Below are 17,500 nucleotides of genomic sequence, written 5' to 3' on the forward strand. Positions count from 1 at the left end.
CATTCAGATTTCATTGCTTGTTAGCCAGTCAGTATGGTAATTTGGTGTGTTTCCAAATTTCCCCCTTACCACTCCTCCCCCACCTACGCCACTGTTGTACATTTTGGGTTAAACCAGTATTCCACGGTTGCCATGGATGCCCGTGTCGGATTCCCTCCCTGGCTGTATCTCTGTCATAAAGCAACATAGCTCATCGATTGTTGACGAATTTAAAAACTCGATTAAGACAGAAAAAAAAGCTTTCTAACTTCACCTTCTGTAATACATAACCCATAGTCTCAGACAATCTCTCCTCTGCTCCAACAGAACTGGCAGACTCCGAGTAAACGGATAAGGCGCGTAGTTGCGAGAGCACCCGCGGAAGGAGTTGAGTGACAGGTAAGACCCCAACTAATTCCATTTTTAGCAGAGTTGGAAGCTGCTCCAGGCACAGGTCCATTGATGAACGCAAACGAGGAATGTTGATTTTGACTTCAGGGAAAGAATCTTGAATAAGCGCTGCGGTGGTGTTGATGTCTCGGTAAAGCTTATCAAGCTTGCGAATGAATTCTGAGGCGCTGCAAAAGTAACAATATACATGATGATATTGGCATAAGGACCACAATGCCATACAAAACAACCGATTGGATCAGTTGGTTGATCATCGGACTACCGTGCCCGAGGCCACGGGTTCAAATCCCCGTCCGGACCAACCTCGGGGTCTTAAAATAACTGAGGAGATAGTGCTGCCTTTGCAAATGAAAGTCTAACCATTTGCAGTGCACATACAACCATTAGCAACCATGCACATACACATACAACCATTTGCAAGCATTTGCGGTATATCTAACCATTTGCAGTGCAGACTTTCTTGTGTTCTCGGATAAGAACCAGAAACCGTAGGTCCCGTCTCACATCACTTTCGTGGGACGGTAAAGACCCACACACTGTTCGAGAAGAGTAAAGCCCCCCAGAAAAGTGTTGTTCATTGACCCTGAAAAGCTTTTTGGGGGGTCGTTAACTACATAGTCACTCAGTCAAAAAACCAGGTTTGAATGGGGCTCGGCCTTGATGACCGTGCGATGGCGCTGGGATCCAAGTCGAACTCACAAGTGTACAGCTGCATGCACATGCAAAGTGTATATATCAGGCTTCGTGCTGAAATTTGTACAAAAAAATTCCAGGAGTATTCAAGGAGTTTTCAAGAACCAGAAATTGAGTTTTCAAGGAGTGTTTGTAAGGAGATTTCTATGCCATAAATCGTGTTTCAGTGTTTTCTTTGCTTAAAAAGTGTACATTGATATTCTTTCCCACATCCTGCAAGTTAAGTGCACGCACGGGCATTTTAATTTTTGCATTAATCTTTCCCCAATAGTCAATTTGCTCAATTTTTGAGATGTCTTGTCTTTAACTTAACGTGATCTTCATTTTCTCTTGGCATGAGGCAACCTCTACAACTTTCACCTAAGCAAAAATTCAAGGAGTTTTCAAGCAGTTTCCCACAAAATCCGAGTTTTTTTTCAAGGGCTTTTCAAGCGCCCTTGAAGTCCAAAATTAAATTCCAGGGCTTTTCAAGCACTTCAAGGAGTAGCACGAACCCTGGATATAGGAAATACGGTCTCTCTTACAGAGAGAGCAAATGACAAAATGACGGTAACGAGAAGTAACACACGGATCATTAGTGTTATCCTACCGCGTTTCGTTGTATTCCCGCTCTACGCTGGCATTAAGCCCCAAGGCTTTGATACTATTCAAATCCATGTCGTCGGTCCCAGTCTTTTCATTAAACCACTTGCTGTAATCAGTGGGATCTACGTTGGCGGGCGGCACAGGAATACCAATAGAGCCCAGACTGAGTGACGAATGTTGTTGTAGTGCTGTCTCTTTAATCACGTGGCAAGTTAGGATCTCCATATAGCGGAGGTCCCATGAGTTGGCAATTTTACCTCCATACACTCCCTGCAAATAACAAGCAAACGTCGTCAGAACCAACACAGCTTAAATGTCTTATAGTTGATGCAGAAGCAAAGCAGTCATGAAAAACATCCAAAAAAGTGGAACATTCTCATTGTCTTGAAAATTAGGTTGCTTTCCTTTTGCAAGCCACACAAGCAGGGTCCCTGCCCTGTGATTGACTGGTCTTGATAATCCTTGTAATTGCACCCACAAGTGGTGCATTTATTGTAGGTCGTACACCACCTTAGCCTGTACTTGCGTTTTCAATCTTACTTAACCCGAAGCATGCTAGTTCTCGTTTTCTAATGGCAGTTGTTGATGGCCTCCATTGAAGAACAAGGTCCTCTAGCTAGTTTCCTTTTTCCAACTTCAGTTTTATGTCTCGTAATAACGTGAAAATTTTTATATTCCTATTTGAAAGTCCATATTAAAAAATAAACTTTTTGCGAAAGAATTTTTCGATTCGAACGAGAGGCGAATTTTCTTCGATTTTCAAAAGTGTTTAAATTGCCCGCCATTTTGGCACACAACCCGCTCAAGCCTTCTCTCGACTTATGACGAAGATTAAGGAAAACGTGAATACCGGACATGTGGATTTGACACACAAGTTTCACACAGGTTGATGCGAAAAAACGGCCGGAAAGATGCGTAGGCGCTAGATGTAACAACGCAGCTGATCCTGAAAAAGGAATAACTATGCATAGGAATCCTTTCTTCAACTCCGAAAACGTTATTCCTCAAAAAAGAAGGAAAAAATGCCGATAGATTTTGTCTCAGTGGTGACTGGAAACCCGGTAAAACTTCGTCGCTGTGCTAGGTTCATTTCAAAGAGGATGACTTTCAGTATCGTATGGCCAGCCAAATGAAAAGAGTATTGAAGACTGACGGACGAGATTCGCTTACTGGAACAGTGTTGATTTAATTCCCTCTTGAGATCTTCCTTATCCTCTTGTTCTTTTCTGTAATTTTGAAGCTATTCCTCGTCTGCTAGTGGTTCTTCCGCGTAGGGTTCCATGTAGTTCTAGGTTTCAGTGCTAGTGCTGCCTGACTCATCAAGACTGCAACTAGTTACCCAAAAATTCTATTTGAAAATCCTCAGTTTCGCTGCTGTATTCGCTTCTGGATTCAGACGCACTTTCCTCGATGATAGACATAGACATAATGTATTTTTTGTTTACTGAAAAATACCGAAAACGATCACAGACCGATACCTTGGCGTTGATCACTTAGAAAACAAAGGACCAACGCCAACAAGCATTCCTTAACCTACGTCACAGCGAGCCCATGAAAGTCCTGACCAGCCTAAGGGGTGTACCAAACAAAAGTAGGATCAGTTTAAAAAATTGTAGGAAATTCGCGTCTCGTTCGAATAGAAAAATTCTTTCGCAAAAGTTCTTTTTTTTAACATGGACTTTCAAATAGGAAAATAAAAATTTCAGCTTATGGGAAGCTTAAGGAGTCCAATCTATACCTATCCGATGCGAATGGGCCAGGACGCAACTATTACAACGTGGGGGTCCCGGATGGTTCAGAAAACACAAAGAAACACAAAAGCAGCAAAGGACCATCAACACAATAGACCGGCGTCCTCCCTCGGCAAACGTCAGGCTAAAATTTATGTTTTGCCGAAAATCAATAAAACTTTTTTGATTTAAGCTAATTTGAAACCCTCCCTGTTCGCAAAAGATATTTTAAAACTTCTCCAAAGAGAGAATAGTCTGCAAGCAGGCTCCGGCTCTGTATCAGGAGAATGGGGTACCAGCCGCGCCGACAAAGAGCCTGTTCGCAGGCCAAAGAGAGAAAGATTTGAATGAGAGAATTTTCATAGGTTTCACGACAAACAGTATCGGATCCTGCCATTAACTGTTTCAGGTAAAGGCGATGTTGAACCTCTCTAAAAATTGTAGAGTTCATAAAAAGCATGCGTGGCATCTAACAATACTCAATGGCTCACGTTAAAGTACTAATCTCCCAAGACCTCTTGAGCTTTGATTAGTCCTCAAAGCATCAAAAATAATTTTTTCTCCATAAATTTTCATAGCCTCACCCGAGCAATGGTATCAGATAGTGCTTGCAGTTGAGGTTCTCCGAGCCCATCTTGTTTTAAAGCCCATCTAATCACCATCTCAAATGATGTCATCAAGTCACGTGTTGATAAAGGGTAACTACCGCTAGATGATCGCGTGCCCAGTTGTTGACGCATGAGCATTACACTGTGGTTAACACACAAGCCAAACAGTGTGGAACGAACCGCGAGAGTCTGGTCTCGAGCTTGCTCCCAATATGTTCGAGGAATGGACTATTGAACAAAGAAAAGCGACCACTGCGTTACTCATCAAGGTCTTCTAAAAAATATCATCCAGCCCAAACCCCTGTGAAAAATATGAATCAGTACACAAAGGGGATAGCTTCGCCAACATTTTTAATAGTCTTCATAGATAAGAATTCTAGAACGATGCACTACTTGGGGGTGCGAAGTTCAAAATTTCCACCGAACGGCTCAACTGGCAAATGGCACTAAAGAGAACAGTTGGCCCAATAGTCAGATTGCTCACCTTCCACCTTTGTCCCCCCCCCCCCAAAGGTTTGATTCCCAGATTCGGCGTAAAACAATTGATGCTACTTTGGTTTACGTTTTGTTGGCACTCTAGTCCACCCCTCGCCAAAAGAACAACGTTTAATTTAGTTTCAGTTAGTTCATTTGATTTAATTTCCACTTTCCCCAATTACGAGGGGTACCCAAGATAAGCTAATGAGGTATTTGCATTATACCTCAAGCGTAGACGTTATTGCGGCTTTTAAGTCCAAATCTGTACACTCGAGGGGCTCGTACGTGTGTCCTTCTCTTTGTATCACGTCCCAGGATAGGTGATGTGCGAACAAAAGAAGCCCCACTGGTAAGTGATCCGCAGGCTCACAAAGTAAGAATATGCGCCACTGAGACGGAGTTGAAGACGTTTCTACGAATTTCAAAACCACAACCGTTATTAGACTTCACATGAGGAAGCAGATTTGTTCGATAGTCTCCCAGTGTTTGGAGGGATTAAAGGAAAATAGAAAATTCAAAGAAATTATCTTGAAAAACGGAAAGCATTTAAGGTGGCTTACAAAAGTTTTCCATAGAAAAAGATCAAGATTTTGAAATCTGTTACATTAAAGAAAAAGGATGTCTCTTATAAAGTTTTACGGTCAATGAAATATTTTGTCAAATATTGATTAAAAAATCTTTTCAGTGCTGAAAAACTGAAAATCTAACCAGACTGGAAATACTCTCTTTTGATGACACCCACCCACAGGGTTCGTACACTTTTTCAGACCGAAAATTCAAGGACTTTCAAGGGCCAAATTTTGAAATTTCAAGGACCTCTTTTTTATTTACGTCGAAGAATTTACCCATGGAAATATTCTGGGTGTACAATTCTTGCTCATTTTCCATAATGTACGTGCGTGAAAATAATGCAAAGTCACTGGTAACCATTCTCGACCCCACAGCTCGTCGCGTTTGTATGGCATGACTTGAGCTGCTGAAGTTTTCAAAGATTAAAATGCGGGTCAGGAATGTCCCAATGTACTCTGAAAATTCAAGACGCGTACGAACCCTGCACCCACTTATTTCAACATAGTAACACACATACCGGCTTGCAACTGAAGCCTTGACAATCGGTTGTAGAGGTGCAGCAGCCACATCTTCGAAGCCAAGTGAAGGTTCTCTATTACCAACCAAGCATCTGTTCGAACCGCCGTTGTCAAGGCATTTTCAACGGCTTCTTCTTGGCCTTGTCCCACGGAGATTTGCTGGCATTGTATTTTATTAGCCTTGAATTGATAAAACAAACAAAATGACCATTTTACAAACGGAAACTGCAGAGGGAATAGTAAAATGGTAAAGGTAAAGTTCAGTGTCAGTATGCACCAATGCGCCACTCAGATAACAAAGAGAATTCATGAAAGGAACGGGTAACCATTTGATATGTAAAATTCAATTTTCGTGCAACAGGAGGGACTATGCATCTTACATATATTGTCTCAATACTCAATGCATAAGCGACACCTGTATTGTCTTCGAATTATATTGCGCGTTCGTGTTGCTTTTGAGTCGTAAAAAAGCCATTTTGCGACAAATTGTACGAAGCAATACCTCCGCCAAGCGCTTGATGCTCGCAACCGGAGAAATCTTGAACGGTGTATTTACAGATGAGTGGTCTGGCATCAACACAACAATCGGAATCGAATGCTTGATACTGGAAAGTATCTCGTCAAATGGTGGCAAAGTCTTCTCGATCAATTCACCGACTTCATTTTCCACAAACCTCCCCATTGCTTGTTCAAATCTATCAGAGCGCAGGCAACGAATCATCAGCAACTTGTGTATCGCGTTTTCGTCCGCGCCTTCAGTTTCTATCGGTAGCGGTTGGGTTTCGGGTCTCTCACTACCGTACCAGTCCCTCCATGGACCAGGAGTAGAGGCAATATGGGTACAGATGCTTTCCAGTGGGCCTTTGAGACTGGATACCACTAAGATTAGCTCCCAGGCCTCGTGAGCAATCCAGCTTGGCTGAATAAGCGTGGGATCAAAGTCTGAAAGGGCGGGGACCGGAAAAGATGAAGTCCCTAGAGAGAAAGACAGGCATAAAGAAAGGATTAATAAACTGTCTGTCAGAGAGCAATTGCAAGTCGAAAATGAAAAAAAATAAAAATAAACTGGTATATTTACCGGAGAGAATAAGTGAAATTTCCTCTTTTGTTACACTTTCCCTTCTCTGCTTTTCAACTTTGTACAGCGATAGCAATGACGCGAATAGAAGTCGGTGACGTTGATCTAAACCTCTGCGAAAAAAATGAATCCATCTTATTATATAGATAATGATGAAATACCAGGATTTCTCCTTTTACTAAAAAATCATATCTTCACTGCGCACAGTGAACATATCATTTTTATCTTTCACATGTGAGGATATAGGTGTCGTCATGGTAACAAACACGATTAACCAATAAAACGCGAGCTTCCTCTTCATTATAAGATACTTTTGTGCTTTAATATAATTCTTCTCTACGACATTAACATTTTTATTGTAAAATTTTACATTATCATGATTTATTTTTCACAACTTTCATATCTTGTTTCATGTTACACAACGTGCGTGTTTTAGCGGTTGGTGACCACTTTTTCATCCTTTTGGAAATGAGAAAAACAAGTTGTTTTAAATCTAGACATTTCATCAATATCTATATAATAAACAGAACATTACATGTTATCTCTCACTCGTTCGCTTCGCTCACTCGTGAGAGATACTTTCAGCACTCGAAGATAAAATTCGGATCGCCGCGCGGCCATGTAATATCCTCTATTTATTAGATGTTTTGGAGTGTAGGATCGCGGAGTATTCTTACGATACGAGCCCGTAGGGTGCGTCAAAACAAAGAGAACGAGTAACAATGATCAGCAATACTGCTATCCCAAACATCTAATAAGATATTAATTATCCATCTCGTAAAGAATTTATGGACACTTTTTGCGTGACGCGCACGGTACAAATAACTAACAGTTCTAATAATTAAATGTAATTTTTTTTGTACTGATTTCTCTATCCGCATCAATCTTTGTGGTCAAAACATAGTTAGTCGAGGGGAATGGCCATTCCCCTCGACTAACTATGGTCAAAATAAAAAGAGATCAGTAGTCATACCTGCTGATGTGCCTGTAGAATGACTGAGAAAGTGAAGCGGCCAGCTGTTGCGACTCTTCATCACTGAGAGCTTTGTACTCCACACCAGGCGATGGAAACTCTACTGCAGAAGGCAGAATCACAGAGGTGCGTTTTTGCGTCTTTTTACTACGCGAAGAACTGCGATTGTCGTCATCTAAAGTGACAAATTGATAAAAAAGGAGTTTATTTTCCTATAAAGCAGCCTCTGCTAGACATCGTGCCCCCGAACTCCTACGACTATATCAACCACGAGGAATAGTCTAAAGTACTGGTAGGGCTTGCGTAAAACTACCAAGTTAGATGCCACGAGTTTTGACCGCAATTACCCAGAGTGACCGCTACCTTGCCTCGAACAACTTGGCCTTGAGGCTCGTTTTGCAAATTTTTCTCAACAAATTTCGGGCCCGAATAGTGATTTGTGAACTTACCATCCACTTCTTCTGAAAAGGTGCTGTAGCCTTTCAACATGTTTAAGACCAATTGGAAAAGCAACTGTGCCTTAAAACCCCTTTCTTACGAAGATAAGGAGGGAAATCTGGCACCCGAAATCCTTAGGGACTTTCAAGAAACGCACTCTCGGATTGTTAGCGACCATTGGATCGGGGTAAAAGTTCCAACTGAATTTCAAACTGATAAACGAGAAAGAACGATTTGACCCTGAAAAATTAAAGCCAGTAACACAGGTTACGACATACCCTGATCTTCATCGGCTGTTAAAACTTTAATTACAATGGTTGTTCTTGACTCGTTTTTAACCCCTTCTTCGAAGTCTTCGGTGTCTGATTCGTATTCTAATTTCTCCGATGGAGGCTCCACATCTTGTCCCACAGCCGACCGGAACAGGGATAGGAAAAAATCCAAGGAAAAACGGTACTCGTGTTGCACGCTGCTCAGTGATCGTGCCAGGGAAAACATCATCACGGCTCGTTTGGCCAGCGGTAAGAATAATTCACGCAGGCTGCGTAACTTGTTAAAGTTGTCAAGCGTATGGGTGAAACGTCTTGTGACCTATTTCAGAGAAAGAAAAAACAACGATTAGTCGAAATGGAAGCGACCAAGTAATCGGCGCAATGTTTAGGTGTCCATATGAGAAGAACGTAACAATAAAATAACCAAATAGCGCAAAGTTCCGAGTGTAACTCCCACGGAATTTATAAGCAAATCCGAAAGAAACTGGCAACTTAAGGCTTTAATATTTTCATTTTCCATGGAATTTATTAATATAAATATAATTGTCACGCTACTCGCCGTCGCAAGTACAGCAACGACGCAGCTCAACAAGGTCGAACCGAAAGCATACGATGGCGCCTCTGGCTGCCGCTATACGGTCCCTGTGTGACCTTGGAGCGCAGCTTACAGCCAGCTGGAATCAGCTGTATGCTGGTTTTTGCCCGAGAGGGGAAAACCGGAGGAGCCGGAGAAAAACCCTTGGAGCAGAGTAAACCGTCTCAACCTAAACTCAACCTACTTATGGAGTCTGATCCGGGAACCGAACCTGGGCCACATTGGTGGGAGGCGAGTGCTCTCACCACTGCATCATCCTTGCTCCCCTAGTCCAGTGTTCCAGTTGTAAGAATCGTCATCGTACTGCCAAAAGAAAGAATCAATTCTCACCTCAGTTCTACAATTCACAAGCTCAGCAATAACCTCCGTTTCTTCCCAGATATTCGTGCCCTGCCTTGCAGTCACCAGACCGAACAGTTTGCTGTCAATATTTCCCAACAGTCTCAGCAACTCCATCATTATCATCAAGCATTTACGAGACTCAACATAGAGATGAGGCTGGACGCGATGAAAAGCTTCCACCTGAATCTCCTCGGCTAAGGCTTCCTCGTCCAGACGCAGGTTAACCAAAGTCGTGACAGATGATACTTCGGTACTGAAGGATGGCCGCGAGGATCTTGATACCAGATATAAGCGAAACTCTGGGTGACACATGACCCGACGGGAGCCGAACTTTACCAGCTTGGAGTCTACACGAAAACCGATAGGAAGTTAATATAGGACTTGCAAACAAAGTTCGCAGTTAACAGATTGCAATTTCAGTTCATACTTTGTCGAAGACAGACAAAAAGATGAAAGGTTGGAAAGCTTTACAAAATGGTCATAAGAAAAAAATTGTCACTGCACCTTTTTCAGGTTCATCACTGACAGATGTATTAATGTGATAAATGAGAGGCATTAACATGGAATCGACATCACGATCAAGATTGTACAACACCAGTGTCGTGCCACTTGTAATAGCCTTTTCGATCTTCAGGACGACTGAAGGGTCACTGACGAAAAAAATGTGTCAACAGTAAGGACATGGACATTAAGAAATACGGGGTTCCTTCTTGACAAATCAGCTGCTTGAGGGTACACTCGTTAAACTCTCTATATCAATAGATGTCACGCGCGAAAGGAACGCAAAACGAGACGCGCAACATATATTGTGAACCTCAAATAAAGGGCTCGCATGAGGACCTCCTTGAACTGAGATTACACTGAGAGGGGGAAGAAAAACAGAGAGCTAGCATTCGGAAACATGTAAGAGTAGTAGTATTAATGCAGCTATGGAATTAAGTGTTCTTTTAAAGGGCGTAGCAAGCTGCAATTTCAAGAGCTGCTGAACCTTGACCTCTTCCTTAAAAAATCAACCAAATTTCCAAGTTTTATTTTAGTCATGATCTTAGTGCTGCTGATGTCAACACAAGTTTCTCCCCGCAAGAAAGTTGTTTTATCCTCTGGTTGGATTTTTGGATTTATCCTTTTTGAAGAGTTGTTGACCAAGTAAAAATCCTTACCTTTCTGCCATGTCAATTTCTAACAGGTTCTCTCCATCTTCAAGGGTCCTTATCAGTTCCAACCCCCTATCATACGGATCCATGAGAAGGGGTACACGTTGCCATGAAGAATTGGCCAGCACTGCATTCTCTATCTTCCTAGGTCCTATTCCCTTGGTGAGAAGCCTTCTAACGTGATATTCACCTAACAACAACTTGAGTATGGCCAAAAGAAACGATTCATATTCTGACAGTTTACGGTTTAGACCTTGATCTTTGCTTAGCACAGGTGTTAAATCATCTGAACTGCCTTCAGCAAGTCCTTCGTCTTGTTTTTCATTTTGTTCAAAATCTTGTTTCTCAGCCTCTGCTCTGGGAAGTTCAGCATGTTCGTCGTCAGCTTCATCGGTCTCCACACCTGGCAAAAAGACAAAGACAAACTCCTGGACAACGGTTCCAAAAGAAACCATGTGAGTTTTACACGACGATCTCAGAGGCGTTGTTACTGCAGTTCTATTGTTTCTTTGCTCGTATTAAACCCAGTTGCAAACTTCTTGATCCCCGGACCCTCCCCCCTCTAAAAACGTTGATCGTCCAGTTTTTAAGCATGGCCTTGCACTGCTGGCAACTTTGTTCAAGGGGAGGGGAAATCAAAACAGAAGGTCAAGGAAACCTCATCGGGACCCAAGAAAGACACTTTCTGTCAAATGTTTTTGCACCTGCTTATTTGTGTTACCAAAAGCAACAATCCTGGACAAAATTGTTAAGACACTTTTCACTTCCTCCTCCAAATCTATAAAACGTAAACCCTTGGTTTCCCCAAAACCCCCAAACAATCTAGGGGGATAGCCAGGTTATTCAGCTTCTTCATAAACAATTAAGGTGGGGAAGTGGGAGGGGGGTATTGTTGGGCTTTTGTTGTAGTTATCGTCCAAAAGGAAAAAAAAAATTGTTCTCAACGATTTTTGTCTTGGATTGTAGCTTTCTCGAACCCTCGGCGCCAGACCCTGTGACACGCTGTCCAATGATAGTACTTGGTGAAGTGATGCGACTAGCTCAATAGTAAACGCATACGCTCCACTCGAGGTAAAAAAGAAACTAAAAACAAAGATATTACCATTCTGTTCGACAGGAGCACCTTGATTTGAATTTTCATCCAGCTGCATGGGTGCCTCTCCTTCGCCTTGAATTGTCCTGTCACTGTGGTCTTCATCCATCATCATCATCTCAGAACCTCCATAAGGTGTGGAGCTATCTACAACGAGCATCACACCCCGCTCATCCAAACACCGAGGCCAGTGCTCTGTCAGCATCTCGCGACGAAACTTGAACGTGTACGGACCTAAGTAAGTGGCAAATGCAGCTGCAATGGCGACTCCGCCAGCGACTGCTTCCTCGCGGGTGCTTATGGATTCTAACAGCTTCAGCCACTTTTGACGACCGTTCGACAGTACCTTATGTAAAGGTAGAACACAAAACATGCGTCAACTAATGACGGTTTAGAGAGGTGTTTCGAGATAAGCACCAATAGTCTGTTCTACTTGACTTGGTGATTGGTCCTTTTTTCTTGGTCATTGGGGAAAATTAAGTGTGATTTGCTCGCAAACGCTTTTCCACGCAAAGTCCTGGCTAAAATTTGCTTTGTTTTATAATGTGTGCTTCTGTTCGCCGGAATCAGCCAAAGAAACTGATTTTACGTCACTTTAGTTCGAACCTTATCGTGCCGTATCGACTCACTTAATTTAAGCCATGTTTCAACTCGTTTCACAACCGTCTTCTTAACACATACCTCTTCAAAATATGCAGCCTGAGAGAGCTGCGAGTCCAAGGTTTCTGTAAGTTCATACTGTCTGCACTTATCAATTGACGCTTCTTCGTAAGCTAAGGCAAGCGACTTGAGGCGTTCCTCAAGATCGTTCAATTTACTCTCCAAAGAAGACAGTTTACCAACAGCTTGCTCTACAGCTGAAGACGTCTCCGACACTTTAGAGTGTAGAGGTTTGACTTTAGACTGCATCATGCGATGATACCTACGTGAAACCAAGAGACGAGTATTGGCGCTAGAAAAATTAATGCCCACCTCCAGATTTGGCCAAGAACGAAAAAAATATAAGTTTTCAAATAGACTTCGAGAGCTTCAGGCTTGATACGCCGTGGTAAACCAGAGAAAAGCAGTTAGATTTCTGTAGACGGAAGCAGTTTAAAATTTTAATCTCGCGCCTGTTCTTAAACTCGAACTTATTTCAAAACTGAAGGTCTTTAATGTTAACACATGAGAATCACGCAAAGAAAATCATCTTTAATCTGCTGTTACCGAAAGCGAGGATGAGTAAACATGCGCAGTACGCAACCAGCACAAAAAAACTATATTTGCGCGTTGCAAGCGCGGGAAAGAACAAGTGTGGACTCGAAAGCGCGAAGAAAATGTGTTTGACTGACGTTCCGCTAATGCTGATGAGTGGCGGGGAAAGGGGTTAACGGTCGCAAAAAAGTGCAATTTTAGGGGAAGATTGGTCTCACCTGAACACACCCTTGACCCAAAGTAACAGGGATCCCACTGCAGCATTGTTGGTTTTCTTTTCAAGATAGTCTCCGTTGAAGTGAGGCTTTTTAAGGTACGGCTCTAACACTTCCAGTGTACTCTCTAATATTTCCATTTCATCAAAAACACTGAGCTCTTCACGAAACCTGAAAGTAAAAAACACAAATTTAACCACGACTATAATTAAAAACTAGCTTTCTTTTTGCTTTGACTAAGACTACATAAAACAGCTCTTTCAGGTTACCTATCTAAGTTCGCCATCAGACGTTTCGCTCCCTTGTTCCATGTCAAATCGGACGATGGTGACTTCACTGCAAATAAACACCACATAAAAATGTCTTTTCACGATTGATTTGCTTACTTATGGGCTTGTCTAAAATTCGACTAAAAAACATTATTCATAGGATCGTGAAACTTAAATTGAGCAATTCATCTTTCGCTAGTTTTCGCGCGCGGGTTTTCTTTGTTGCAAACGTCGACTGGCTACGCGAAAGGCATTAAAAATCCGAAAGTAGAAATTAACGCAACCACTGAACCGCAGAAACCACTCTCAGTTCTCTAGTCACGAAAAAGCAGGGAAGGATTGCGCGACATCCCAAAATAATTTCCACGTGGAAGATAAATTATTGTTTGCATATTCACCTATAATGATGATAGATGCTAAAAGGTCTTCAATTTCACTATCCGGTTTTTGAAGTGCTCTTAGCTCTGCCAGTCCCAGGGCGTCAAGGTTTTTTAAGACTCGCTTTGTGTCTGATACTACAGCTGCTGCTTTGAACACAGCGCGCTCGTGTGCAGTCTGATACTCAGGAAGAGCCTGCAAACAAGATAAATGAACAACTCTGGTTTTATTCAGTATTCAAGCGCTATCCAAATACTTAACCAGCTATCCAAAACTTGGTTGTTATGAACTATGAAAGCATAGAAAATGGTTTCTTTCTTTTAAGAAAGTGATAATTACATATAAAAAAGCCACTTAAAAAGGCAAAACGTCCCGGCTTGGGTTGAGAAACAGGCGTGCGATTGCATGGCAAATGATCGGCGCGCACTTGCCTGGTTACCTTAGTGGTAGAGTTGTGGGACCGGCGTTTAATGAAGTGTAAATGGTGTGGAGGTTTACGCGAACTTGCAATCTAGTTTGAAAGCTCTGAAACATTACTTCCAAACTTGTTCTTGTGGCTTGTAGTTACCCTTCCCCACGCGTTAGGCAAAGAAACATAGGTATAACAAATTACCTTCTTTAGCTTTTGTATTCTTTCTTGCTGCCTTCTTACAAGTCTGACTTGCTCCTCTGCAATAGCTTTGTCCTGCACAAGGTCCAAACAGAAACATGTATCACTCGACAGGCTAACCCAACATATAAATAATCGTTGAATGATTGTCACGTGCTGATGCAAAAAAAATACATGCGTCAGCCAATGAAAGGAACTATACATTTCCTCGTTTCATGCCCGTTAGAAGTGCAGAAAAATGAACGATAAAAAATTAAGGGTGCTGCGTACTTGCCACGTACAAGCTTGTCCGGCTGTCTCTTTTTAAGATGGTCACCAAAATGGTAACTCTCAATTTAAAATTCTATTAGGATCGATGTGTTCCATTTGCAAAATTCGCTGTAACTGGAAAGCGCATAAAACCGTAATGGATAAGGGAAAACGGAACACGAGTTCCAAGAAAAGTGAAATTGCTATCGACATTCGTTGAAACTTGTCCTCGACTTGGTGTTCAGGGAACATACATGCACACAGAACCTAAACAAGGAGCCTTTTTTATCGGTACGCGAAAAAAGTAAGGAAGCTAGTAAGTATGAAATTTGACTATAAAGGCGGGAACACGAAACTCATAAACAAATGAAGTCTTACAACATATCGACGTTCGTTACCTGTCCAATCTGTAGCAGTAACTGTAAATTACCCTTCAAAAAAAAAAAAAAAAAAAATCATGGTGAAATTTATTTTGCTAACTTATCACTTTACCCTCAGCAACATTTTCCCATCCGAGCATTTTTATACTGCTTAACTATTAGTTAATCAGTACTGATAGATTGTTTGGGTTTCCAAGGTATTTAACGCTGGTTAGCACTGCTAAAGCTCCAAGCAACCCCGGCCTGCTCTCGCTTTGTTTCAAGTGTCTCACGGAGGAATCCAAGTATGCATTGATTATGACCAACATTGCTTAAGTATAAGGAACCAGCACGGTTACATAAAGAGTCTAAGAGGGTTCGCTAAAGCCAATGTGTCCGATTCTCACACTAAGGTGCGGTATTGCAGAAAACCAACTTGCAATTCAATTTTTAGCAATCTCGCACCCACTCGATCCCCATATCCCGCGTCATTTGTGAGTTGAGTTTTTTTGGTTCTCGACTCTCCTCAGAGCAGTGTTTCTTTAGTACTCTAGTTTTCCGCTCTCACAAAGAAAACCAACGTTACCACAACGTTACGGCTTGGACGCAAAATTACATTTGCAATTCTAGTAGCACCCAATAAATTTGCTCTTGTATTAGAACACTCAATAGCTGGCTATTTACTGGGAGGAAGCGAGAAGAAGGGGAGACTGGGGTAGGCTAAGGAATCAATAGGCCATTTCCGAGATCATGCCTGTCTCCTCTTCAAACCGAGTCTAAGTGCGAAGTTTTTGTTATGAAAATTAGTTTTCATTCATATGTAAAGTAGAACTAATTACCATCACAAAAACTTTGCACTTAGACTCGCTTTGAAGAGAAGGCAGACATTAACTCGGCAATGGCCTATTCCTTTTTGGAAGGATACAATTTTGTACCCATGCCCTTTTCTTCATACCTCCTTCTTTTGCTCCAGGACCATCTTTTCGTGGCGCAGTTGAGTTTTGAGTTGTTCGGCCAACAGAGTTCCTCGCTCAATAGTCTGCAGTGCCGCCGACATTTGATCGTATTCTTTACGGAGAGCCTCGTGTCGCTTTTCAACCAAACATATGAACCTGGAAAAAGGTGAGTATAAAAACACTGAAACCTCCGGCGCAAACCAGCCACAGATCGCTAGAGACAACGAGGGTATCAAACATAATACAACAAAAAACGCTGATCATGTTGAAAGGAAGTTGCATCAGGTAAGTCATGAAGCCAGTATAAATACTTTCCAAACCATTTTAAAATTACACGACCACAACAATTTCTCGTTACAGAACTTGTATTTTTAGATGAATGTTTAAAGGCAATTCTGTAACTTTGTTTTACATTAACCCAAGAGAATAAGAGGAAACGAATATGAAAGGAAATCCCAGAGTGATAATTATTTGAAATTGCCCATGCTGTGCGGTCCACTTTCACACTAACCCATTGACCAATAGGGTGTCTTTCTTGAAATACCAAAGAACTCTTAACAGCTTTTAACAAATTTTCATCGGAAAAGGGTTAAATACGGGGAATTCGCTCCCTTACCTCAAAAGAGGATAAACGTTTAAGAGCACTCGCCTTTCACCAATGTAGCCCGGACTCGATGACATAAGGGGGGTATCCCGAAACACCTGCGATGTTGATGTCGGTAAAAAAAGAGCAAGGGGACACTTTCTGACGCTTATTGAAATCCACGTGCATCTAATTGCGTGCATTTCTTGACACCTCTACGTTGGTTGAGTTTGTTGGTTCTCTATTTTGCCCCGAGAGGTTTTCTCTGCGTACTGTGGCTCCTCTGTCTCATTACTTTCCTGTGACTTAGTTTGATTTGAAGTCTCCCCATGTAGAAGAGCAATTGGGTCCGGCAAAATAAGATTAGACTTGTACAAACAAATATTTGCTGTTACATTTTACGTCTCGAGAGAGAATGAAAAGAGAAAGACCACCTACTTTTGAACAAACACTTGGAAGCCAGTGTTTGTAATGTGTCCGTAGGATCCACTGTCTTCGTCTCCAGAGTCCTGCTGTTTTATGGACAGATGCATGGAGGCCAGCAAATGAGCCATGTTTTCCTTCTGAACAGGTGAGAAAATCTGCACATCTGAGGACAAGGATGTAACATTGTTTTTTTTGTTTTGTTTTCATTTACACTTCATTACATTACTACTACTACCTCACTACTACACTGTAACATTTTTTGCGTTTTTCATTAGAGTGGTTTTTAACTGAGTAGTGACGAAAGTAATTTCGTGCTCGGTTCGGTTCAGGAATGGCTAAAAAATCTCACGCCACATTCTAAGAAGGCTTGATTCGGGAAATGAGCCAGCGCTCACCCTCGAAAAATCGAGCCTACATTTTCAGCCAATGAAGGGAAAAAGTAAACACCAGTTTTTCCTACTTAGTGCCGGATGCACAAATTTCCTCTGGCATCACGATGGGCTCATTTGATTACCTTCCCATGTAGCGAAAGGCCACAATAACAAATTCGATTTCTGATCCACAAGAATAAATTAAAAGCCGCTCGAAAGCCGGAACAAATCGGAATTACAGCTCAAACCCTGATTATAATTCAAAACCACTAAGGAAGCACTAAGAATTCGACATTTTCAATATTGCGTCAGTAAGATAAGAAGCAAGACCTGCAGATCAAACACGGCAGCAGAAATTTATGAGCGCACCGCAC

General features: G+C 41.9%; 1 protein-coding gene across 1 annotated transcript in view; it reads right to left on the reverse strand.

The window, feature by feature from the left end:
• Positions 1-17,500, reverse strand: part of LOC138030792 (uncharacterized) — a 94,998-nt gene that overhangs the window by 4,926 nt on the left and 72,572 nt on the right. The window contains 21 exon segments of the mRNA XM_068878665.1: positions 254-557; positions 1,673-1,938; positions 3,983-4,234; positions 4,708-4,895; positions 5,571-5,751; positions 6,074-6,546; positions 6,650-6,762; positions 7,623-7,797; positions 8,339-8,651; positions 9,258-9,616; positions 9,774-9,919; positions 10,430-10,826; positions 11,526-11,862; positions 12,198-12,438; positions 12,929-13,096; positions 13,195-13,261; positions 13,593-13,767; positions 14,186-14,257; positions 14,830-14,862; positions 15,746-15,902; positions 16,768-16,918. Coding sequence (XP_068734766.1) covers positions 254-557; positions 1,673-1,938; positions 3,983-4,234; positions 4,708-4,895; positions 5,571-5,751; positions 6,074-6,546; positions 6,650-6,762; positions 7,623-7,797; positions 8,339-8,651; positions 9,258-9,616; positions 9,774-9,919; positions 10,430-10,826; positions 11,526-11,862; positions 12,198-12,438; positions 12,929-13,096; positions 13,195-13,261; positions 13,593-13,767; positions 14,186-14,257; positions 14,830-14,862; positions 15,746-15,902; positions 16,768-16,918 — 4,568 coding nt within the window.

This window comes from Montipora capricornis, chromosome 13 (genome assembly GCF_036669925.1).
Source record: "Montipora capricornis isolate CH-2021 chromosome 13, ASM3666992v2, whole genome shotgun sequence".
Lineage (NCBI taxonomy): Eukaryota > Metazoa > Cnidaria > Anthozoa > Scleractinia > Acroporidae > Montipora > Montipora capricornis.